The 26,222-nt window shown below is 37.1% G+C and overlaps 4 protein-coding genes across 10 annotated transcripts in view; 3 read left to right on the top strand and 1 right to left on the bottom strand.

The window, feature by feature from the left end:
- Positions 1–14,246, top strand: part of Cad99C (cadherin-99C) — a 98,895-nt gene extending 84,649 nt beyond the window's left edge. For 5 of the 6 annotated variants that reach the window (XM_012373487.2, XM_067349142.1, XM_067349141.1 and 2 more), the window contains 16 exons: positions 2,671–2,820; positions 3,057–3,275; positions 3,523–3,717; positions 3,907–4,194; positions 4,400–4,717; positions 5,229–5,369; positions 5,749–6,033; positions 6,779–6,952; positions 7,411–7,620; positions 8,180–8,311; positions 8,407–8,523; positions 8,612–9,010; positions 9,446–10,074; positions 10,680–10,913; positions 11,578–11,807; positions 12,137–14,246. In XM_012373487.2, coding sequence (XP_012228910.2) covers positions 2,671–2,820; positions 3,057–3,275; positions 3,523–3,717; positions 3,907–4,194; positions 4,400–4,717; positions 5,229–5,369; positions 5,749–6,033; positions 6,779–6,952; positions 7,411–7,620; positions 8,180–8,311; positions 8,407–8,523; positions 8,612–9,010; positions 9,446–10,074; positions 10,680–10,913; positions 11,578–11,807; positions 12,137–12,456 — 4,041 coding nt within the window. In that variant the 3' untranslated portion in view covers positions 12,457–14,246. The remainder of the gene's footprint in view (positions 1–2,670; positions 2,821–3,056; positions 3,276–3,522; positions 3,718–3,906; positions 4,195–4,399; positions 4,718–5,228; positions 5,370–5,748; positions 6,034–6,778; positions 6,953–7,410; positions 7,621–8,179; positions 8,312–8,406; positions 8,524–8,611; positions 9,011–9,445; positions 10,075–10,679; positions 10,914–11,577; positions 11,808–12,136) is intronic. The other variant, XM_067349146.1, reaches the window with a different exon arrangement.
- Positions 14,247–14,867: 621 nt separating this feature from the next.
- LOC105675978 (tetraspanin-18-like) lies at positions 14,868–20,342 on the top strand. 2 transcript variants are annotated; one of them, XM_012373496.2, is made up of 9 exons: positions 14,873–15,501; positions 16,546–16,628; positions 16,943–17,155; positions 17,252–17,437; positions 17,927–18,049; positions 18,419–18,472; positions 18,540–18,632; positions 18,711–18,794; positions 19,039–20,342. In XM_012373496.2, the coding sequence occupies exons 2-9, from the start codon at positions 16,581–16,583 to the stop codon at positions 19,099–19,101; spliced, it is 864 nt and encodes a 287-aa protein (XP_012228919.1). In that variant the 5' UTR covers positions 14,873–15,501; positions 16,546–16,580; the 3' UTR covers positions 19,102–20,342. The 2 variants fall into 2 exon arrangements, with proteins under 2 accessions (XP_067205285.1, XP_012228919.1); XM_067349184.1 differs by lacking the exon at positions 17,927–18,049 and having other exon boundaries at positions 14,868–15,501.
- On the bottom strand, positions 20,118–22,516 carry LOC105675960 (carbonic anhydrase 1-like). Its single transcript, XM_067349181.1, has 5 exons — positions 21,944–22,516; positions 21,572–21,841; positions 21,166–21,422; positions 20,816–21,040; positions 20,118–20,739 (listed from the first exon to the last, which is right to left on the bottom strand). Exons 1-5 carry the CDS (start codon positions 21,999–22,001, stop codon positions 20,626–20,628), a joined length of 924 nt encoding a protein of 307 aa, XP_067205282.1. The 5' UTR covers positions 22,002–22,516; the 3' UTR covers positions 20,118–20,625.
- Positions 22,517–24,770: 2,254 nt separating this feature from the next.
- LOC105675963 (carbonic anhydrase 3-like) lies at positions 24,771–26,218 on the top strand. Its single transcript, XM_012373479.2, has 7 exons — positions 24,771–24,777; positions 24,895–25,023; positions 25,110–25,254; positions 25,327–25,432; positions 25,499–25,601; positions 25,670–25,809; positions 25,929–26,218. Exons 1-7 carry the CDS (start codon positions 24,771–24,773, stop codon positions 26,034–26,036), a joined length of 738 nt encoding a protein of 245 aa, XP_012228902.2. The 3' UTR covers positions 26,037–26,218.
- The last annotated feature ends 4 nt before the right edge of the window (positions 26,219–26,222 follow it).

Raw genomic sequence — 26,222 nt, forward strand, 5'->3', positions numbered from 1 at the left:
CTTGTTCAAATAGTATTTTCAGCAAGTTTTTTACGACAGAAAATCGAAAAGTAAAGTACTTTTTTAAAGATTTTGATTTTTTAAACGTTTCTCTATTTTTGAACTTATCTTGATAGTACTGCTAATTATAGCCGAAAGCAGTTCCGCCGTAAGGAGTTTTAAACTTCGCTAGGGCAGGTTCTGATTAGATCGTAATAAATATTTTCCTTAGGCTAAAATGAAACGAGAACTTTCTTTTTCTTGCGAAAGGTCTTTCGCGAGGCTCTTATACGCATAAGGGTTTTTCGCTAAGGCACAATAGATGCTTTCCATCCTGGAACCTCGTTAGTTTTAGAGCCGCCTCTGGTCATAGCTCCTTGTAAGCGATCAGTTAACCGTCACTTTAAGCGATCTCTTCTTGGAATCGATTCTATTAAGTTATTATGCTGTTGCTGTTATCACGCTGCATTGTGCTGTTATATAGACTCGTAATGCTTTCAGTTTTATTATTCAGAAAAAAATGGAGGCGTGTAAAATAATAATATGCGATGGAATTTCGATTCAACGATTGTCGAAAAATTACTAAATTTTATAAAATTCTGTTATGTCAGCCACGATACAATTTTCTTTCATGATTCGGCTATTTATCGAACGTACGCAGTGGGCTACTTCACTCGAGGATATTTCCTAGGCTATTATCGCCGCGACGCTTTTTGCTAGAATCTAATTCACAGCAGCACCTGTATTTAATACGGAACATTATCCGGGACTGAAGAACTGCGCGCAGGCCGGAGCTTCATCACGCCCGTAATAGACTTCGGACTCCGGAACATTATACTTCGGAGCATTACCGCGTCGCTATGCTTACGAGCGCATCCGAGAGATGCCTATCCATTTGCACAAACACTGCTGCCTACGCCGCCGTCATCGTCGTCGTCGTCATCGTCGTCGCTGCAATTTCGTGCACGCTCGAAATTGCGCGAGCGACCATGCGCAATCGAACGTCGGTGGAAAAGTGCAATTGAATCTCGACGGTGCGCATCGTCCCGTCGGCAACACGAGATGTCATTAAACGATCCCCGCTGCGGGCAGCATTCTCGTAAGCGAGACGAAATGAAAAAGGCGGATGGATGCACCGACGCCCATTATTACTATTGGCATACGGCGGGGATATAGCCCTGGCCTTCATGCTCGCACCGTGGTCAAGGGTAATAGCTATATCCCAAGCCGCGCTCGGGCTCTCGCGTTTCCCGCCGGCCCCACGAGATAAATCGGGCACGGTCTCGCATAATCGCGGCGAATCTGCCCGACGCCGGGGACGCGATCGATCTCCCTCGATTCGGATTAAGCCGCGCTCTCGGCAGCGCTCTCGCTCCGCGCTGCAGCAGGTGCGGCTCATTTGAATATTATGTGGAACAAATGACCGACTTCTGCTCTCGAACGCTGCTCCTTTTAGCGAGGCGAGGCGCGCTCAGCCGCGAGGGATAACGTTCCGCGTCGGTGCTTTGAATATATGGACGGAATATGATGATTCATATATAGAGTTAACGTTCTCATTAAACATTTTATTAACATTGTGTTAAGCGTGAAGCTCTTGTGAAATGTTAAACGAAAAGGATTGTATGAAAGTGGCAACATAATGAAATAATATCAAAATTATACTCTTGGTTATCTTGAAAAGCTTATCATAAAATCTCAAGCTCAAGAGATATCAAAGCAGGAAGATTTTATTTTAGAGTATCTTCTTTAATAAACTGTAATAAGTTGTAAATGAACAAAGGCGCGGCTTTATTAAAAAGTGAAATTTATGGGGTCTTTTGCTTGCCGGGAAAGACATTGCATACATTATTACGGCTAATTACATCGTAATCTGTAGTTTATAAGTCGCAATATCCTCTCTAAAATTTATGTTTTATGCGGTACTTTTGTAAATTTTTCGACCTCACGTTCCTACCAGCATAAAGAAAGTTACTAACGGGAGATTTTTATTGGGAGTGCTTCGTAAGTAGTTCAGGCTCGTTATTACATAAATAAGGTCACGAAAGAGGATGGAAGACCAGGCGAAAGAGATAGAGCTTCTCCCAGGGCGACTGGTGGAACTGGTACCAAACCGTAGTGTGAGGACGTAAAAAAGAAAACGGATATTTGTTCTTTTTCGTTCGCGTAGCGACTATTGAAGATGTCAATATGATCGTGACGCATCGAAATCGCAAGATTAATGGCGTACTATCGCTATCGTGTGTCAACCGAGTTTTTATTTATAAGCTGCAAAAAAAATGGGCGAATATATTTTTATTGATATTTTATTGCGCCTTCTGTCCGGTGAAATCAGCAGATAAATATGATATAGAATAAGTGGCTGTGCTAATAAAAGCATATACGCAATGAGGAAATATCGCAGCTAATTATTCAAAGGATTAAGAATTATTTTTTACGAATAATAAAAATTGCAATAAAATACTATCAGTTGCACGATAAGTAAATCTGATTGCACAACCGTAACACGAATTTATAATAAAATGTGCTAAAATAATTTTTACTCAACGAATACTAGATATGTTAAAGAAACATGAGATGCAAAATATAAAATTTGTTCGTTGCTCGTAGCTGAAATCTTTGATGTTATTTGAAATGTCAATTTGCATTTATCGTATGACTTGTCGCTCTACGTTGCAAATTATTTGTTTACAGGACCGAGCGAGGAACGTTTCCGAGAGATTCACGTCCACGACCACATTGACGGTGAACATCCGGGACGATGACGATCAAGATCCATCCTTTATTTACCAAGGCTGTATGCTTTCAGACGGCGCTTGCATTAATCCGGAATACTCCACATCGGTGCGTAAATTGTATTGGCTATAAGCCAATCGCGATTCCAGTACGGGCGTATTAATGGCGGGATTTATTTTAATCAGCCTTGCCGTTTGATTTTTATAGAATCGGAAAACTTTAAGCACATTTGAATACACACGCCTAATCAACCGTCGATATCTCACCGCTCAAATTCACACAGACTGCCAATAAATCGTGCAACCGGTTTTATAACGGGCGATTTTCTCTTTTTTCTTCATTAGGTATCGAGCGGAGTTCTATCTGGCATACTCAATATCTCGCCTGAGAAAATACAGGCAGTCGATATGGACAGCATAAACGCGCCGATTCATTATTCCTTCCTCAGCGGAAATCCGCCGAATTACCGGGATTTCTTCGAGATCAATCCTCAGACCGGGGCGGTTAGGCAAATCAGAGCCGTCGATACGACGGTAACGAAAAAATTCGAGACTATCATTAAAGTAAGTATCAGCGTCGTGTTTCTGCGCCACGTGTATGTTAAAAAGATGTTGAAATAAATGAGAAATATTAAATATGAATAAACTTGGAAACGTTATTCATAAATTTGTGTTATTAACTAATTGTGTTGTATTATTCTTAATGAGGATAGCACAAAACTCACTTTTTTAAAATGTAAACGCTATGTTTTACTCTTTAAAGTTTGAGCACTGCATGGTAGCATTGGTGTTTATTTTTTTTTTTTTCAAGGCGGTCGAAGTATCAGAGGCCAAACGCTCGACCACTGCCAAATTAGCAATCACCGTCAAGCCGGTTGATAGCAATCCACCTGTTATAACGGCTTCGAGCATCGAAGGTTTCGTCGACGAGAACGCGCCGATTGGTACAAAGGTCATCGATGCAAGTGGGAATCCCATTGTGCTCATTGTGTCGGATGCTGATCTGGTGAGTCCCGACTCTGCAGATTCTATCGCTTTCCACTTAACGAAGCGTGACCGAGGTGTGAATCGGCCCGTTTAATTTCCCCCATTATTAACGGACAAAATCCGGTCGCGTCGGTAGAACTATTGTAAACGGATTAGTTGCGTTTCCCCGATTCTACTTTCTTGTTCACAAAATTCGTGTCGTATCCAGGGACCGGACGATCCAAAGCCGGCATACACCTTCGAGTTGACCACGACCTTTTTCGCGATCGATCCTTCCGGCGTTCTCGTCGTGGACGAGGAGAATCTGGACCGAGATCCACCGAGTCCCGGCCGCTTCCGCTTCCAGGTGGTCGCCCGGGAGAAAACGGGTGTGGCCGCGTCGTCACCTCTGTCGTTCGTCGTGACATTGAACGATGTTAACGACAATGCGCCTATGCTCCCTATGATGGCACCCATCACCGTTCAAGCGGGCGAAACGAAGAGACAAATAACAAAGGTGGCTCCTCATTCTGTACTTTAATTGCGTAATAATGGCTCGCAATTGTAATTCAGTTTCACTTTTTGGTCCTTACCTTCCTTTTGTTATTTTTTTTTTTGTTAATTATTATTGATTATTGCTTATCAACGTTCCATAATTTCCAAAACTGCGAGCCATAGAGATTCCAAGAGGGGAAGATTAATTAATTGCGGATCTCGCACAGGTGGAAGCCACAGACAACGACGAGGGAGAAAACGCTGAAATAACGTATAGTATCTATCACGTATCGAACAACGGTTTGCATAAATTTAAGATAGATCCGAAGACCGGAGTGATCGAGTCGGTGAGAAAATTGAATGCTGGCGAGCAATACAGCATCACCGTGCAGGCTACTGATAAAGGTGGCAAGTATTCACAGACAATTGTCGAGGTGAATGTCATTCCTGGGCCGAATACCAGGAGCCCGGTGTTCCAGCAGCCGGTGTACGAAGTGCAAGTCAGCGAGGGAGCCTCCATAAATTCCACAGTCGCCACTATCACTGTGAGTATCACTGATGATGTCTGATTCGGTTTAAGATTTATCTCCAACTTTCGCAATTCTGATAGTCGATATTTGTCTAAATCATTCACCTCGTTCAATTTGCACGCCCACTTATTGTGAACTGTGATTATTAAATTAATCCCAAATAATGTAAAACATTTGATATTTTATTCGCATAAAGAAATGTGTGAAAAGGATGTTTAAAACTTGCATCCTGTGTAGCGTTTGATTTTTTTTGTAAAATAAATTTCCTTTTCTCTTATTTAATTCTATAATTAATGATACGATTATTTTTAGATATAATGCTTACCCAATGCTTTCCTTTCCTCTTATTTAATTCTATAATTAATGATACGATTATTTTTAGATATAATGCTTACACAATGCTTATATAATGCTTTGCAATCGATAGAATTTATATCTTATTTTAAAATAAGAATGTATCGTGTCTTGAAAACAACAAATCTTTAAAAACTTATTATAGCTGCAGGGTTATTAATCGATGTTACAGGCCATCGACCCAGAAAATGATCCGGTGTCGTACTCGATAGTATCGGGGAATGACTTGCGCCAGTTTGCGATCGGCGACAAATCGGGCGTTATTACCGTTATAAGGAAGCTGGATAGGGAGGACCTGACCCGATATCAGTTGGTAAGCCGATATCGTCAACCACTCGAGCATCGCAACACAAACTTCCTACATTCTCTACTACAAGCCTATGCACTTCTCGCTTTACGCTTTCTATCGACAGCTTTTATCTAATCTATAGGACTGTCCCTCCCTTTGCAAACGAGTAGCCATTCAAGCGCGTCCTGAAGTTTAAGCAAATTTGTTTATACATTCTACATACATTCTTTTCGAAATATATTACACAGTTTTGATAAAAAAAAAGTATGGTTAAAATAAAAATTTATTGACTCAAAGTATTATCGCCAAAAGAGCTAAATATAAATTGTGCTTTGTTAAAATTGAAAATCGATAGCGTGCAATATTACGTAATATTATGCAATATTATTTTTGGCTCGTACAGCTGATAAAAGCCGAGGACACCGGCGGGCTCTACAGCACCGCAACGGTCAACATTATGGTCACCGACATCAACGATAAGAATCCCGAATTCGTGGGCCTTCCTTATGAATTTTCCGTCAAGGAGGGCCAAAATCGTACAATGATCGGCCGCGTGCACGCTGAAGACGCTGACGAGGGTATCAATGCCGAGATCACTTACTCCGCGCCCGATGACATTCCTTTTACGGTGGATCCCGATACCGGTGACGTCTTGACAAAGATAGTATTGGACTACGAGCAGAATAATGTGAGTAATTTTCCCTACATTCTGCAACTCGTAAATTTTAATGCAAAATGACAACTACTGCTTATAATAAAATTCATTTAAAAATCATGAGATCTAAATGTTTGCAAAATGATGTTAAATCACAATAAATTGCTTTATACGAAGAGGCAGAAAACTACCAGACAGAAAATACTAAGAAATAGATTTCGTAGAAAATTACAAATATTTAACAATATTCGCGTTCTCCGAGATTCTAAAGGTTAACAGGACTCGCCTTCCATTTGCACTTGTAAAAGAACTGCATTACATGACATGTAGCGTTTAATACCACTCATTATGAATGCAACTATGCTCAATCTCGCATCTTCCGGGAATGCTCTTCCGTTTCACGAAAGTTACAAAGCGTGATTACAACTTGAGAATGTCTAACAGCAAAACAACTTAGTTTATACTTGGATTGCGAGGACGTAGTTACGGTCAAATTGCAATTGTGCTATTGTGCACTGAGACAAAGAGAACGCGTGCCTGTCCGAGTTAAAGTTCGCAGGGTTTCGCAGGATTTTCATTCGCGGAAACGCAACGTCTTAGAACAATACTATAATTCTGCATAATACACACGTGCGCTATGAAAAAAAAAAAAAAAAACACTCGATAAGCTGTATAATTCAATAGGCTTCAAACCGCAAAATTAATAAACTTTTTTTTCTAACTTTTGCATTTCTCGGACATGTTAAAATGTATCCAATATTTTTTGTATATTACGTAGGAATACAAATTCGTGGTGACTGCGAAAGATGGAGCACCCGATTATCGTTTGGCAACTGCGACAGTTACAGTGAAAGTCATAGATGTCGAGGACGAGGTTCCTGTCTTTCACCAAAGCAACTACGAGGCGCATGTCAAGGAAAACGTGCCCGATCATAATGTGATTCAAGTTACGGTGAGTCGTGTGTCAAACTAGCAGCAGAGCGCGTGTCTTCGATTAAAAAAAAAAAACTATGTAAAGCGCGGCACATAAAAAATTGATTTATCTACTGACATCGATTTCTATGAGCTCAGATTCAATGAGAATCGAAAGTCGTATTACAACATTGATTCCTGACGCGGATGTTTGTTTTAAGATAAGCGGCTTTACTTCCTCGCGCAACGTATCAAGCGCAATATTAGTTTTGAAGTGGATCACATAATAACGTGAGATGTAATTGCATCGGAAATGCCAACGGGATTCGCTCGAGGAGTTTCAAAAGTTTATCGGATAATCGAAATCTACTCGGTCCGAACTTTCAGACTTGAAAGAAATTTGCGTTACTCCCTCGTCGACGAGATGAAACGAATAACGGACTATTCTGACGGGACGGTCGTTTTATTTGCGTCTCAAGCTAACGCGATCATTTCTAGGCCGATGATCCGGACACAAAGAAGCAGATTACATACGTGATCAAGGAAGGGGATACTAAGCTCTTCCGCATAGATCAAAAGACCGGAGTTATACAAACTATCCGCGGTCTCAATTACGAAAACCAGAACCAGCATGTTCTTATAGTGGGCACCAAAGAAAACACCAGCGACTTGCCAGGTTCCACCACCCGCGTCGTTATAAACGTCGAGGTATTTCCCATAAATAAAACTCGATCTTTACTTTATGAAAATCGTTGATACTCGTCATTAATTATTCATTGCCGCCATGTAACACATATGAACGCACTTTCACGAAACTGATTATCATATAATTATAGAGAGAGCTAAACTATCACCGAGATTTTTATCTGTCGCTCTTAATGAGCAGAAAAACACTCTTAATGACATATTTTCTTATAATCAATAATTTAGAAAACTTGTTCTAAATAATTAATAAATAAATTAATAATAGATAAATAAATAATAAATTTATTCTAATTCGAGTGGATCGCCATAATTTTTTTTTTTTTTCGTATTTGTTATCTGGCACAAAAAATTCTAGTTGAAAAAACATTAAAACGGGATTGTTTATCTGCTGTGGGATTTAATCCAGTTGAGAATCAGTTTACGGAACCGGTTCGCATTGCACGCATTAACATCATAATCGGCGTCCGTCCTATCATTTATCGCGCTTCGATTACTTTTAACTTTTAGTTTAAGCATACTTTATTACACGGCTGTTAATAATGTATTAAACGCATGGCGGTAGGACGTGAACGACATTCCACCGGTATTTACGTCGGTACCGCATCCCATTACGCTGGACGACGATGTCCCCATAGGAACTACCGTCATCCATCTCATGGCTGCGGATTCCGATGGCACCGCGCCGGGAAATCAGGTATGAGAGTGTATATATCGCTTCTCTCGTATGTCTTAATCTTTTCTCATTAAATCGCGGAGGAGTGATTTTCATCGAGAGCTCGGTATCCGCAGGTTCGATACGAGATCATCGGTCGCGGTATCGCCAGCAAGTACTTCGTAATCAACTCCGACACCGGAGTGCTTCAAATACGAGACGACTTGCGCAAGGAAACCGACTCCGAGTATCAGGTATTTGATCTCCCGCGTAACTCAAAGATCGCGCGTTCCCCCGCTGTATAACTCGTCTATACGTAGCAATTTCTTTTCGTTGCGACAGGTTGACGTGCGCGTATACGACATGGGAGACCCGCAACTATCGTCCGTGACGACCGTGCCGGTCTACGTGCGTCACGTGGCGACAGTGCCGCCGGAGATCGGTTTAGGCTTCGCCGAGAACTCGTACAACGTTGAGGTACCTGAAGATGCGGGCGACAATACGTTAATAAAGATAATCACCATCATCAACAGTCACGCGCACGACACCACGCCGCTTAAGTGTGAAATTTATAGCGGCAATGAGGACGGCTTGTTCGAAGCAAATGTCACGGAGGAGCGGAATTGCGCGCTGAGGCTGAAGAAGGGCGCGCTGGATTACGAGACGACGGAATTTTATCAGATAAAGATCAAGTTGGAATCGCTCTCGGGTCTTTTAAACTCGGGTAGAAACACGACGATGGTGAGATGCGACAAATACGCGAATTAATGTCTAATTGCGTATTTTTAAACGCATAAATTTTTCTAAATAGAATAAAATTGTATAGCCACTAACATAAAGTGGCACTTACATTAGAAATTAAAAGAAACTAAAATATATTTGAAGACATCAAAAAATGATTAAAAAGAATTTAATAATCCACCTTATTACATATTATCTACAGATATTACTCAAGTATTAACATTTAAATTAATAATCTCCATGTAATGAGGTATTTAATTTAAATATATGTCAAACGGACTTTTTCTATCTCTGGCTGTCGCATTTTAAACAAAACTTATCTGTGAATTATTAAATATATTTAAAGATAAAAAATAAATACTACCGAGGAGTTTTTTTAACTCGCTGCAGCTTTCGTTCTATTTTTGTTAATGATAAAAATATGTTTGATTGCAGGTGAAAATCCAGGTGTTGGACGTGAACGATAATAAACCCGAATTTATTTTCCCGGAGGGGAATCAGAAACTCACAAGGGGACGTTACTTCGCCGCGATTCCACGTACCGCGCAATTCGCATCCGCCGTTATACAGATAAAGGCCCACGACAAGGACAACGGCAAATATGGTAAACTGGAGTATAAAATTCTGGAAGGACGAGGATCTGGCTACTTCGCCATCGATAGCTCTACTGGCATAATCAGAACTACAGCGACGTTCGACCACGTGGATTCGTCCGAGCTTCCTTTCAAGTTTGACGTTCGCGTGCGCGATAATCCCAATTCGACCAGTAACTATAACTCGATTGTCGCGTCGGTGATTGTCAATCTGATCGGGGAAGAGAATTTAATGATCCTGGTAGTGCAGGACGCGGCGCCGGACGTTCTGCAAAAAGAAGCTGACAAGATATCGAACATAATCGAAGAGATGAGCGGCCTGTTGATCGGCATTGATAGAGTCGCAGTGAGAAAGATTCTCACAAAGAACGGCACCGTCGAAATGTTTCCGCAGGATTCCGATGTCTGGTTCTACGCGGTCGACCCGGATACCGAAGCCATATTGAATAGAAACAGCTCCAAAATACAGAGGTATGTTTTAAATTACAAGATAAAAAACGACAAAAAAGTTTCATCGCATAATTGGAATTTTTCTAAAATTTATTCCAACAATTTTTGAATTTTTATATTAGTGGAGAAATATGTTGAATGTTTAAATTCTTATCGTGGCGTTATTTTATAGCCTGCTTTTATAGTTAGATTATACGCAAGAGCCGCGGGGTTACCTTGCAGTTATTTACGGAACAGAAGTACATGTTATCGCTTGCAGTGCTCGTGCTGCAATTAGCATCCCGGTTTAAAACAATGCTTTGTTAGATATTTGTGTAAATAGAATATTATTTTGTTTTATATTTATTGTCTTAAAAATTATTAAACTATAAAAAATCTTTAATTTTTACATCTATTTTTTTAAATAAGATCTAATAATTTTTGCAATTGCAGTTGCATTAAATTCTTAGTAAATATTTATAACACAATTTATAAATTAAATTCGTCAGATATAAATAAAAGTTCATCATATTGATAATAGAAGATATATGTATATATATATATGTATCTCATGCGAATATCGAAAGGTCAATATTTAATTACGTCGTGACATTCAACCGTGATTAAAAGTACTGATTGCTTGATAGGTCGATTATGGATAAGTCGGCCATGTCGAACATCACTTTTGATGTATCTACGTTAGTTCGAGCGAACGCCATCGACATTCATGCACCAGTAATGCCGCCAGACGCGCCGGTGCGAACGCAAACGGCAGTCGCGTTCAGCGGCGAAGTGTTTCCATATGCGCTAATTATCATAGCCTGTGTAATTCTAATCCTCGGCATCGCCGGAATCATCTACATATGTGTTTCTTGGTCCAAGTAAGTCATGTATAATCTTAATAGAATAATTCATAAATGGATTCGGAAAATTCAACTCTATAAAGGAGCTACAATATAAGAATATAATAATGACTCATTAAAAAAATGTAGCATAAATTAAAATTAGACTTTTATAAAAATGTGAAAAGTTACTCAGGCAAAAAATAGATACTAACTGAATATAATTAATTATGATAATAAAAATATAATGAGGATTTTCTAGATAATAATTTGTGTTTAGAATTTTTTTGCCAAAGTTTATATTGTAGCTTCCTGTTTATTAGATTGCACGTTTTTTATATGTTTAATCGATAAAAATAAAGACTGTTACATATTCGCGTACTTGTGTACGATATACATGTATCGATCCAGAAACGATTTGAACTGTTATTACGATCTCAGTTGTTATTACAATCGCATGGGAGAGTTGCTTTGCAAGTGTGAATATTCATTCGACTCGTGGAGCGCGCGCGATGCAAATTTATACTGCTCTTTATTGCCTCTATTAGCTTTAATTGCGGCTTCCGCTTCGCGTATCTCCGTATAAACTTATTACATCGACGTTACGATCGTTATCATAAATAATTTTTCCGGGGTGTTTACACGGTGTGAAATATGAAACCTTTCTTGGGTTCCTCATCGTGGAAATATACTTGTGACGCAGGTACAAGGCATATAAAGAGCGTATGCAACGCATGTACGTGGTGCCGCGGTACGATCCCGTCTACGTGGAACCCAATCTGAAAGAGTACGAGACGCAGGTACTTCAAATGAGCGTACCAGTAGACGACAACGACAGTTGCAACGATTTGCAATTGGATTTCAGCAACAAGAATCACGCGTTCAGCCTGGACAACGTCAGTTATATCACCAAAGATCACGGAGACAGTACTGGTAATTTGAAACAAAATTTATACAAATCGTTTTTATGAAAGAATTTATAAATAAAGCAAATTATGAAACCTGGAATATTGTAGGTTTTTTTATAAATTCATTCTTTTAATAAAAAGTCCATGTTTTTTTTATAAAACACCGTCCTACAAAAATTTATTGTTTTATAAAAAGATTAAACATTTTATAAATGGAGTAAAATTGCCAAAAATTTATCAAAAACCTGCAACATATATATTTTGTCCTATATTATTTTATTTATTTTCTGCACAATACCGCAATTTGACGCTAAATCCAAAGTATATGTAGCGAGCTTGTGTGTTCTGTTTAAGGACAACAAAGTCCTGTTAGCTCGGAAGCGGCTACTACGGCGCGCGCGTCCAGTATCGCCGGTAATCACGGCGACACCAATATCCATTCCCTGAGACGGTCCACCCTGGGTCGAAAGAATCACAGCGCGAGCAACACAAACACTTTAAACAATCGCGACGCAACGCCGGTATTGAATCCCCTGTACAATCACGGCGGAGACCTACTGAGCCCTAGTCCGTCCAACGACAACGTCACTTTCCGAGAGAGAAAAGATTATTCGCATCTCGGATTCACGTATCTCGGCGAGCAAAGCCCCGTGGAGACCACGACGGAATTGTAAGTCATATGATTCGACAATATTCGAAGACTGTCACTGAATTTATGTATTCGAAAGAGAAAAGAGAAAGGTATATAACATCCCATATTTTCTATTTTGATACCGTATACACATACACACACACACACACACACACACGAATAAAATGTAACTGTGATGGACGTAATATTTTTTTATATCAAAGTTTTATCGTACTTGTAAGATATTGAAATGTTCAAGATCTGAAGTTTAATATAATCTCGCGCGGAGAAATCATATCGGCGAGTGGCATCTCGCGTCATGTCAAGAACCGACATTGCCTGGTTTTTGTCCGCTCCGCGGGACGAGCGGTAAATCTCTTTGCATTTAACACATACATACATAGCGCACGGCGACGAAAGGCTTCTGAATAATCGATAGCACATATCGAGCGCGTATTTTTTTCCAACATGCTGAGCAACCCCAAAGCGGCATATGATGAGCACGTGAAAGCTTATAAATAGTTGAATAACTTGGTGCCTATATATCCTTCCTTTCATATGTCATCTTCTGAATGTGTACCGATGCTTGCATGCTGATTCCGAGCGCGCAATGCATGTGCGGAATTCCCGGCGGAATACATTCTGAACGAGTTACTCCGCATGTGATATCCATAAAAGAGAGCAGAGTGATATAACGTTCAGATACAACGCGTGGCGAAACGAGGCCGTGAAAATATCGCGCGCGCAAAAGACGAATGAAGGCGCCCTTTTCGACTACTAGCCTTTCTGTCTGATTTATTTTCGACTATTGCATTTTTTACGATGGAACCGATGATGCTTTGTCAATGAATTGTGAAATTACAATTACTTACATCGCCATCGAAATCGCGACGTTGACTAAATTATTGTTACGCGTCTGCGACAGCAAGCGTAATGCGAGAATGTTGTTGTGCCCTAATCGAGTCCCTTCGAAATCAATCATTTCGAAGACGTTACATATTCTGCGGAGACCCGTGCGAACCGAATCGCACATCCACATTTGCGTTTCATGTACATTTTAATCGTAGAGAATACAAACGCCACTGCGGGTCGAAGCGTCCAACATAGACTTAAGATCACGTTGTAAGTTCGTGCGAACGGCGTGTATTTGTGAGTGCATGTCTGCGCGAGTTTTTTGTCGGCTCGCGACTCTGTAAATGATCGATCCCGATCGCACTGTACTATAATACCTGTTTATTTATACGCTCGCGTTTGCTCATGTCACTGTATTGTAATCATAATTAACTGAGGGCGATAGTGCATATTTAATATGCAAATATCGCGAGTCGCAGGAATACTGTAAAGTTTTACGACGAATATTACGTTTCTAATTGCGACCACTCGCTCATGTTCACACGATCGTATTGGCGGTAATTAATGACTGCTGTGTGTATGCCGGAAAATGCGTCATCGACGTGTTTATGACATGCACGAATCATCCGGCGCGGCACAAGTAGTAGCGGCACGTACTTAATCAGACACGCGTAACTGTCCTCTACGACGCTATTCAACTTTGTATATTGAGTATAAGCCTGCGAGAGGATGTCGGGTGAAATGGCGTTGAAAGGAATTAGCTATGATACGACTTGATTGAATGCATATCTCTAGTCGTATAGCGGGCCATTCCACTGCCGTACAATTTCTAAGTTGCGTTTTACACTGAAATAATATCTGTGTACGTGTTACAAGTGTTCTTCGATGAAAACTTTTACTCATAGTTGTATAATATTTAAGCGCGAATTCTGTAAAAAATTGTTAATACCTAATAATAAATTTATTATATTTACATAATAACGACTTGTTTTTAAATATAACACGTCACACACTATGTTTTCCCTTTGACAAGCAATAAAGCTGCTGCCGAGTTATGTAAATATTAAATTCCGCATAATTCGAGCTTATTTAAGTTTCCACGCAGGTGAATTAATAGCAGTTTCATCTAATTGTCGCATAAAATCTTTCCTGTTTGTTTCACACACGTGGCAATAAAAATCTATAAAATATATTAAATTTTGTTTATGTAAAATTCATAATTCGGATGCATTGCATGCAAGATTGTCTTGCACGAAATTTTATTTGGCACGTTTCTTACGCTCGAAAAAAAAAGCTACAGATTATATCGCAGGATCGTTATCGCAATTCGATTTGCTATTCGGCTCTGTATACGCTAGATTCAGCTCAAGAGAAATCGGAGATGGCTATAACAGCCTAATTAGAACGGTTATAGCGCTTTAATCAGAATGCAGGTTACTATATATTTCAAACTATCGTACGATAAATAGCTCACTCACACTCGTCACGAGGGAGAAAATATGAGCGTGTTGGTGAGGCCCGAACTCGACGACGGGATCGTTCTGCTCGTAACGGGCGGGGATCAAGTATTCTCGTTGATAGAGCGTCGGCGCCGCGGCGACGGCGGCGGCGGCAGGAGCACGCAGACGCATCTGGACCGATGCGTGACGTAGGAACGCGAGAAACGGGAGACAAAAGTCGGAATCCGGAGGCTTTGGTCGTTCCGGCTCCGCGCAGACGACGCTCAGCCTGTTCGCGGTGGTGACGGGCACTTTTACTTGTCACCGAGACTTAAGAACATATTTCGATCCGTTTTGCAAGATAAAATACATCGAGAAGAGTGGGAGCGTAAACGCTGTACGTTCCATCGATTTTCTGCTATCGACGAGTAACAAGCGGGTGCGTCCGCCCTGCTCTCGCTCGCTGTACCGTACGGACGCGACGTCGTGACGCCCGCGATACGAAGCGCCGCAAAAAACGGAGTATCAGGATGGCCGAAGCGCGATGATGTATCGTACGAGAGTCGTAAACCACCTGTGACTCGGAATCGACTCGGAAGTGCGAGCCAAAACGGGAGTGATCTTTGAAAATTATGGATGAGCGTTTGTATTTGTGATTTTGGTGGCAATTGTGCGCAACATTGTTTGTTACAAAACGTAGGATAGACTGTGCAATTGTGTGATAATTACGGGAGTGTTCAACAAAATATCAAGAGGACATCGTTATTCAGTAGAGTAAGCTAACTTGTTATTGACAGGTAATGTCTGCCAGCTGTATAGGATGTTATTGTATTATTATGGAACTCTTGTGCTTAGTAGTTATAATGCTTGCATTAGTAGCAATATTTTTTTGACTTTGTCCATATTACATTTATATAAATAAAGAACTTATGAAATTATTTATAATATGTAGAAAACTACCTTTTATCTTTCTTGTTTCTGCTAATATATTTAAATTCCATTCAAAGTAAGTTTAAACTTGGAAATTTTACCTGCTGAATGTTTTATCTCAAAAAATGTCAGAAATAATAAAATAGTACTTTTTAAAAAAGTTTCAAATATATGATAAAGAATATTTTCAAGTTAACAAAATGAGAAAAAGGAGATAGAGTTCTGAATATTTAAAAATGTCTTTTACTTCGCGTAAATCCAAGTCGATATTTAAATTCAGCTGTCACCAACTTTTTACAGAGTAATCTATTACAGATTAATCTATTTTGTATTATCTTGATACAATAGTGTTTGAAATAATATAAATTGTAAATCCGAAAATTATATAAAATTAATTACACATCTAACAACGAGGATATCCGCCGTTCAATCACACATATAACAACGAGGATATCCGAATCAATGCCAGATATTTATCGTTTATACACACATAATAATCTTTTTCAATTAATATTGTGAAACTGTGAGCACATTATGTGAGATATTAACATCTCACATAATCACAGTCTCACAGTTTTTGACCTCAATCAATCACAATTTGTCTTTTGGACAATTATTAAGTTTGACTAAAGATGGTAAAATATTGACCGAAACATTTATGTATTATGTATTAATAAAAGAAGACTGTCATAAGCGATAAATATCTGGCGTTGGCTCGGTATCCTCGGTGTGTAATTGATTTATTAATACGAGTCAATATATTTTGTTATGTGATATACTAAATTAATTAATAAAGAAATGGAAAATTTAATTATTTTTGTAAGTTTTCTATAACATAATTTTTCAATAAGTTTTCACGATATTTATTACGTGCTTACTGAGCTTACATCTAGTCATTATTATATTTGCAGATTGATGACTAATTGGAGAATCAAGGATAACAAACATGAAATACTTAAAAGTCACATTATTTACGTTCAATGCATTAATATGGGTAAATAATATGCATGTAACATTGTAAATTAATTCTGAAAATAGCGATATTCGCTTAGTCAGTGTTTGAACTATAAATACTTCTCGCGTAATTCTGTATTCCAGAGCAAAACAATTGCAAACAATGATGTTTCAGACATCTTGTGTAGCTAATCCGGTCTGATTAAATTTCACCTCTACGAAGAAAGAGAAAATTATTTAATTTCATATGATGCTTGAAGAGATGAATCTCTGAGATACAGACTTACTATCTCGAATTTCGCGATCAGTGAACAATCAGACCTGAAATTATTGCGTGGTCCTTTCTTTTGGCAGTTGGCTGGCTGCGCCTTACTCGCTCTAGGTGCGTGGCTGCTCGTGGACCCGAGCAAAGACCACATCTTCAATCTTTTCACATCTGACATCGAGTCGCACAAGTTTATTTATGTGGTATCTTGCACGTTGCTCGGGTTCGGCTCCATCGTACTTTCGATGGGCTTCTTCGGCTGCCGCGCCGCGCTACGCGGAAATCAATGCACCCTCGTCAGCGTGAGTAAAACGACATTTTATTGCCTCCCCTCGGCGCGTACCGTTATAGACGTCGGGTCAAGGTCGGGTGATGTTCTTGTCGTCGTTTTTCCGCAGTACATGGGCATGATGGTCACGCTTATCATCGGGGAACTGTCAACGGTGGCCCTCGGCGGGTTCGTGACTTTTCGAGTCCTGTCGAGTCTGGAGGAAAGGCTCACCAGCAAACTGGCGGTGGATTACGGTCACGATCCGAGCAGCGATATTCCCTTCAGTCACAGTCTGGACTTCGCGCAGTACAAGGTGTCACATTAACAGGGTTGATCTAGCAATTGCTCATCGATCTTTACATGGCATGTCTTAAAAAAACACTCGCTTTTTCGATACAGCTACTTTGACAATAATCTCGATTTTTGCTTTAATATAAATCTTGCCTAATTCGTTCGTACAATTTTCCAACATTCGATATCAACCGACCCTTAGTCTTTTATATATTTTATAGCCAAGATTATAATTTTTGTTTATTTCCACTGATAATCGCATGTCGTAATAATCTCTGGTGCACGGCATTTTTTAACGACTAAGTAATAATGCAAAATTTGGTTTATTTAGTTTTCTGTTTAAAAAGAAATTACGTCTGATTTTTCTGGAGCATGCATTATGCGCGAGATCCGCCTAAATTCAATTACGTTTCATGCATGACGCGGTCGCTTGCAACGCTTTGTCAGAAATCATAAGCCTTGCGAGGCATTTCGCGATGGTTCGAAGAGCACATGGATGATTCCATTGCAGTTTAATTGCTGCGGAATACACAGTGACAAGGATTACAATGGCACAGATTGGTGGAGAGATAAACAAGTCTCAGGGAGCAGAAACCAAGTTCCCCTTACGTGTTGTGTTCTCAAAAATAGCGAGGTACTTTATATATTTAAATTAATCGATCTTAAAATAATATGGATTTTCGAATTAGTTATAGACTGAGACAGCTAATAAAATATATGTTTTGAAAGCACATACACACAAGTTTATATATATATCACGCGATATCATTATTTATATATCACATGCTGTTTAAAATAATATAAGTAATAAAAGTTTATGGCGCAATGTTTTTATTGTTTTCTAAATAATCTTTATTTTTGTGGAATTATAGCATTTCAAACTGTTCGTTAATCTTATTTTTTATTGTCTATCTAAAATCTGTAATCAATTTATCATGGTTTACGATTCATTAGTTAAAGCGAAAGGTCCTCTTTAACAATTTAAACAAAGCCTATTTTACAGAATAAAAATACTGGCAGCCCGATGAGCGTCGTTTCAAGGGTGTTTCACAAAGATGTAAGTAAAATGTCAGAGATTTTACATATGCATGAACTTTATGAGAGTAATCTTTTGTCGCTGACAGAATGAGAAACCATGGCTACGCCCGCAGCCAAAGGATGAGAGCGCGTGCCAAGTAAAAGATGAGGAGGGTCACGAGGGATACAGACACAAAGAGGTTTGCTTTTTATCAGGAAATATCATATATCACTATATACCACACATTGCGTATTCAAATGACACGATACGTTTCTAGGGTTGCCTCGCAAAAGTCACGAATTGGTTTCAATGCGAAAGCTTCACGTTAGTGTTTCTTGGCATGGCATTGGCGGGAATACAGGTAAATTATTAATAAATTATATTTTGAGTGGAATACCAAAATCATTTTTGGAATATACTTTTTCACGACTTTTTAAAAAAATACGTTTTGATACGTTTTAACTTTTAGAACTTGTTGAAATTGTATACAGTTATTTAATAGATAAAATATCATAGACTTATTGAATTATGTCTTTTAAGCAGTTTTCTGTTTTTGATCTTGTATATTCTACGAGAAAAGGAATAATCGGGACGATGTATTTCAGACATTCGGAATAATAACGTCCGCCTTCCTCTGCCGAACGGTAAGAGATATGGAGGAAGAATGATACATGGTTCGTAGTCTCAATGAAGTGAAAAGAATGTCGTGGCATGCTCATTCTATACATTGATAGAAGAAAGAAGGTTTATTTGTGTGATATTCTTGTGTATCGCCACTTGGAAACGTTTCCGAAATTAATTTCAGTCTTGTGAATCTGGGCAATGAGACTACGAGTTTCCGTGAAAAGAAAGTAAACTGAATTTTTGTTCTACAAAGTGTTTAATCATAAAGAATTTCAAGACAGGATAGCGATAAGTGCTGCATGCTTGATTTTAGATTATGCCCGTAATCTTTGCGCGCGTTTTGCTGTGAGTCAGCAATAATGTGACCAACAGACTCCACTGTACAATATACGCGTCTTTATCGTGTTCAATTTGAGTACTAACAAATCGCAATGCTACAATAACGTCTCATAACAACTACGGCAAAAATCGACGAACAACGCAATTTGTCTTGTAAATACATATATGCCAAGTGTCAAGAAGATGTTGAACGAATGGATATCTACAGTGCGCACGTGAGAATTTTCGAGTCCTTTTATTTTCTGGAAAATTTACCTAATTCAAGCACAAATAATTTTTCGCACAAAGTTATACAAGCATTTTTGAAAAGTATCATGATTTTAACGAATGAGATTTGTATGAGTGTATGTAGGTGTGATTGGGGTTGATCGGCATATTCTGTTAAGAGAAATTTTATAAAGTAGCGTTAGTATTCAAAAAATATATTAAAACGTCGTTCGTTTTAATTGTACATAAGTTTTCAATGTATTGTTTAATCGATATAGATTTTTAGCTATAAATATACATTGAGCTAAAAAAAAAATAGAAAGGATTATTAACGTTTATGATAATATTAAAGTAATCGATTTCTTTGCTAAGAACTTAAGAAAAATTGTAAGTAATAAGTGTCAATCAACCCCAGTTTTTATAATAATAATATGTGTATGTTAGAATTCTTATAGATATTTGTCATCCATCTCAGAATGAGGATGAGCTATTATATACACATATATTATATATATGCATCAGTGTGTAAAAATATGTCATATATATTCTAACCAAGGGAATAATTTCCTCTAATTTTCGAAAAATGTATTACGATAACTTGTGCCAAAGACATTTATTGTATAATAAGTGACAAAAATTTTTAATATATTTTTATTTTCTCAAAATAGTTGGCAAGAAATGTCCTGCGTGTTTATAGAACATACCTTAATGATAATAAAGATGTTGTTCTCTGTGTAAATTCATTGCTTACTTTAGATTTTCACGAGCTGTAATAACAAGCATTCCGTACATCCGCACGTACTTCATTAAAATTTTTAATGATTCAAAACTAGATTGTGACGGTACTCAAAATATGAATTGTTTGTTATTTATATATGAATAAAATTATATTCAATTTGATTGCTAGATTCAGTTTAACATATATGACATAGATACTTTCCAAAATTAATAGACACATATATAAAACCACAAGATTTCCTTATATACTCGATCACGTAAATCATAAAATAAATATAAATTAATTACGATAAGCTTTCTTCATAAAAGTAAATGTCACGATCGTTCAATGGTTGAACCGGTCGACAATTTAGAAGTAACGGACCATCTACTGAACAAATTTTTCGAAATTGCTCCACCTACAGTGAAAGATTACATTGATGATAATAAAATTGGCGACAAATATTTTACTGATACGAACGTATCACTGTATACCTGCGATAAAGATATAGCGATTGGTTCTTGTTGAACAATCCACGTGACAATTTCACTGCAAGGCGGTTGACTAAGAGAACCGCTATAAGTATAATAATCTCTGTCAAAAGGTGAGAATACCCATTCCAGCGGAAAAGGAGGTATGTAAACCCTCGATCCCGGGCAAGTAACGCGCCACAAATTGCTCACAATGTGATCCAGATAAGGATTATCCGCATTATTTATCTGTAGCGTTGTTATAATTAATAAGATTACGATAAATAATTAAGTTTAACAAACGCACTATGTTCTATTTTATGCGTATATATCGGATTGATGAGATATTCATTACGTCTTAACAAAAATCATACTTGAAGGAAGAAGGAAACAATCACTATTCCGTCTTTCGCGCCTAGAGCGATCGCGTCTGTTGGCGATTTAATTCCACGCTTCATGTGAACTACTTGTAACTCCATAGGAAAACGAACATAATTCAAAGTGTGTTCGCTGCCCTCTTCGTTAGACGGACCCCAGTGAAAAAGAACGTTAAAGAAATCGTATGTATCGGTCAAAGGACCTCCTTGCAGCTGCGGCCATGTATTACTCGTCCAGAATCCTCGCAATATAACTATACATTGATATAAAACGTAATGTAGAAGGTAGTTGCATAATTTAAAGTAATATTCTTTGTTTTATGCTATTGTTATTGTAAACATTTTCTAAATTTATTATTATCTTTTTTATTTATTTGCTTGGTTAGAGAAAATTTGCATCTACCGGTATGACCGTCGTTCGCGATATTCATCGATAAAGGTCCGCTACTGTAATTACTCCATAGAAGTGGTTCAGACGGTTGCACCACTACGGCGAGCCTTGTGGTGATATTGATAGGTGATTGATTGCTACCGGTGCTCTCGGGATATAGATCTTTCCAAGTATGAGGACCGTTCTGATGAGCGTATCCGAATGAGAAAGCGGGTGCGCGATAATCATTTTCTATCCACGCGAATAATTGCGTCCAATCCAAAATTTCAGTTAATAGCAACACTAAATCGAAGAAATAAAAATTTTAGATTTGCGGATACGTGAATATTATAAAACTCTATCTTTTATTCTTATTTAATTGACCATCTGTGCCGTGATATGTACCTATTAGAAGAACGCTGCTACACGCAACCATACATTCCGCTAACGATAAATCCAACATTTTTGCAATAATTTTTCACTTGACATTTGAATAGTCAAACCTCTGGCTTGTCAAGACTGATAAAAAATTTCTGGCGTAATAAACGTTTATATGAACGATCTACTTGAGATTTTGGCCTTCATGCTGCAATGATTTCTATTAATGACACTTACGGAGATATGAAATTATGTGGCACGTCAAATGACAATTTACCGGAAATTTATAAAGCTCACTTCAATTCATGAGAATAATGTGAAGCTAATCCCGCAGTTCGTAAATATGAAGTAATTTGAAACATCGTAATACGTAAGCATTTTTCTATCATATCAGATTGCTAATCACTTACAGCTTGTTTGCAGTAACACTATCAATCAAAATGATTGCAAGTATCATATTTTACTTGAACATAATACACACTTAATTTCATATTTCACTTTCTGCTCAAAAGCTCGATATTTCCGTCGTAATGTACAAATGTCATCCAAATCCAAAAACGTACAATCACGTAAATAATTTATTCAATTTGTTGTAGATAATTAAAATTTAATTTAAAATATAGTTAACGTTTACTTTATAAATTTTATTTTATTCCTATAAAAAGAAAAATTATGTACAACGTCATCGTCGGGTTTGCCGAAATGGCGACAATCTCCAATCGATATCAGTCGCGTTGCCGTATGGACCAAGAAATATCCACCCTTACTTTTGACTAATTATTGGTCAGATGATGGCACTGCAAAACTTACAAACACTGGAAAAACAGGTTTTCTTTTCCTACATCCAGCACTAATTAATACATAATGTATTTACTATTTAATAATTTTTAGTTAACGTCGAGCTGGCGGACAGAAAAATGCCAATAATGCGTGGCGGCCCGTTGAAGGACGATGAATATCAATTTATGAATGTACAGTTTCGATGGGGTCTATCCAATTCTCAGGGCGCGGAACATTCTATCGATAATACTTGGTTAGAGAGAGGAATTTGATATTATTCGCGCAATAAAATTTGATAATAATCGCGCAAAGCGTCAGGAATATATTAGTCACATTTTTCATTTAAATTTAATTTAAATAAAAATAAAAATTTAATTTTAATCTATATAAATTTCGTTTTTGCACAGTTAATATAATTTCTAATGAAATGTGTGTTTAATAAGGTATTCGATGGAAGCACAAGTAATGCATTGGAATACGCGTTATGGGTCAATAGAAAAATGTTACGAAAAACCTGATGGTATTGCAATGCTATCCTATCTTATGCAGGTACGATAATAACCGTAAATTAAATAAACCATGTTGGAATTAAATTTTGAAAAAAACTGTATTGTTTAATGACTGTCCTTTCATGCAACCATTGCTGCAAGTGATTTATATAAAAATGTATTTTAATGATAAAAAGGTCGTTGGCTGTTCTGGAATTCCGGACAATCCAACGTTTACTCCGATTACAGATAAACTTTTGGGAATCAAACGGACGAATAGCATCGTGAATATTACACCGGGTAATTTTATAATGTGAGATTATTTTTAGCCGAATTGGTCAATCAATCATAGAATGCCTAATTGTCAATGCAGCATTTCATTTCTTATTTTTCTAATAACCAGTAAAAGTAATAATAATTTTGATAAATTAGCACATCTTTGCTTTCATGCTTTTGTAATATCCATATATTTTATATATTTTCGGTTTCTAGAAGAAACTTAGATATTAAAACTAGAAAAAGTGTTTAATTTTTTTTCTTTCTTGTTCCTTACTTATTGAATATGCAATGTTAAATATATCTCAGCAATTCACAACTACATTCTATCAAAAATTTTACTACGCGTGATATGATAGTAATATTAATACTTTTTAATCAATTGTGCAATCATGTTTCATTATTAGATTGCTTACGATGGATGAAGTATGCATGCATGTCACCGGGATATTATACTTATTCAGGCTCCCTCACTTTTCCTCCGTATCATGAGTGCGTTACTTGGATAGTAGTACCAAACGCGATAAAAATATCTCGCTGTCAGGTATGTGAAGAATCAAACTTTGAAAATTATACACATTACAGATGTGAATGCTGTTAATTTATAAAAATTCATATATTACAATAGATAGAAGCGTTCAGAAGTTTATACAATTACAAATGGGAGCGTATAGTAAGGAATCACAGATCACAACATCGTCTTCATGGGAGAAGAATTTTCTTTGCACAAATAATGTGACAGTTTGATTATCAAAGAAATTATTAAGACGGCATTAAACGTATAACAAAATTTTTACATGAAGAATTATGTATTATTTTCTTGCGATCCTATCTTAAAAAAAGCGCGTAGCGCGCGCTGGTGTGTCTAGTCCACTCTTAAAAAAGGCATGAAAGATCGATACTCGAATGTATCGAAAGTATTGTTGACGCTTTTCCGCGACGCTGATTGGTTATCGCGATTATTCTGATAGTTTGATAGATTGAGAGCGAAGGTTATTTTGACGGTTATTTAAAATAAAAAAATTTATTAAAATATTTAGATTTCATAATTATTAAATTACTATAAGAAGTGCGCGCGCGTAGCGCGCGCCTGTATTGTTCTAGTAATATATAAAAAACATAAGATATAAATATAGACTGGCTAACTTCAAACATTAGTAACCTATTCAAAATTTATGTAAAAAATTTTCAATTAATATACAATGTGACATAACATAATTTTAAGGCATATTTCCATTTTGTACAAAATTTTATAGCTGTGTTGTGATAAATTATTTTCAATTTATGTAATAATGATAAATTATGCAAGAATGGTAGGTGAGTGATGAAGAAAATTATATCGTAATAATATTAGGTTATCGTGCTTAATGTATGATTTGCATACTATATATTTTACATTGCATGCACACTGATTGCACATTTTCTGAGGTTTAGAAAAAGGTGGTCAAGCACCGATTGATTTGATTGATAAAATTGTGCAACCTAAAAAATTTCCACCCTTAATCTTAAATGGTTACTGGTTGAAAGATGGAAATGCAACTTTGTGCAATGACGGTGAAAAAGGTAATTCAGTTTACCCTATTTTTAAATAATTTTGTTTACACTACGTTTATAGAACGCAATTGAATATTTAAGTTTTTCTTTGTCAGCAACAATTTTTTTAAATGGTGATAGAATTCCGTCGACGGTATTTGGGGGACCGCTTATAAATGACGAATATGAATTTCATAACGCACATTTTCACTGGGGGGAGGATAATTGTAGAGGTGCTGAACACACTATAAATGGTACTTGGTAAGGATGTATTACCCACATCCACCTATGATCAGTTTAAGATAAAAATTATTGAATTCAAATTCAATGTAGGTTTTCTATGGAATGCCACGTAGTAAACTGGAATCGAAAATATCTCACCTTTGAAGAATGTTTAAAACACCGAGATGGTCTTTGCATATTAGCTTATCTGTTTCTGGTATGGTTATTTTTATATAATTATATTGTATCTTATTTTTATCTGTTATAAATAAATTTCTTATAGGTTCAACCAGGATCTTGTCAATGGAGTAACATCAGATTTGAAAAAATTTCCGAAAATTTAAAGTATATTCAAAATGCTGGATCAGAGATAAAAATTCCGTCAAGTTAATATTCAACAGAAATTTATATGGTATAATATTTATAAATTTAATTATATTCGTTTAATTTTCAGATTCTTTATCTTGGATGCGAAAAGCAACAGAGTGTCCGAATTATTATACATATCAGGGATCTTATAATATGAGTTTTTATTATCCGGAATGCGTTACGTGGATTGTATTTCCAATCATTATTCCTATACAAGCTTGTCAAGTAAGTTATTTATGCAGAATGTATTGCAGAAAGTATTAATTAAAGATTTTGTAAAATAATTATTATTATCGCAATTAAACCACAAATATTTCACACTTAACTAATATCAGAATTTTTAGCTTAATGAATTTCGAAAACTAAAAAACAAGAAGAGCAACTTTATAAAATCGAATTGGAGAGACATTCAACTTTTACGAGGACGACGAATATTTTTAGCTGTCTCTTAACAAGCATTTATGCATTTTATCTAAAAATTAGGTGAATTATTTTAGATTTTTAAACTCTTTGTGAAAATATAACTAAAATTATTGATAAGATTTTGCAATTTATGCAAAATTTAATAATCTTTTAAATAAATTATAAATTTGTATATTATAACAACATGAGTAAATTTAAATTTATTGATTTATTGT

Source organism: Linepithema humile, chromosome 2 (genome assembly GCF_040581485.1).
Source record: "Linepithema humile isolate Giens D197 chromosome 2, Lhum_UNIL_v1.0, whole genome shotgun sequence".
NCBI classification, from domain to species: Eukaryota; Metazoa; Arthropoda; class Insecta; order Hymenoptera; family Formicidae; genus Linepithema; species Linepithema humile.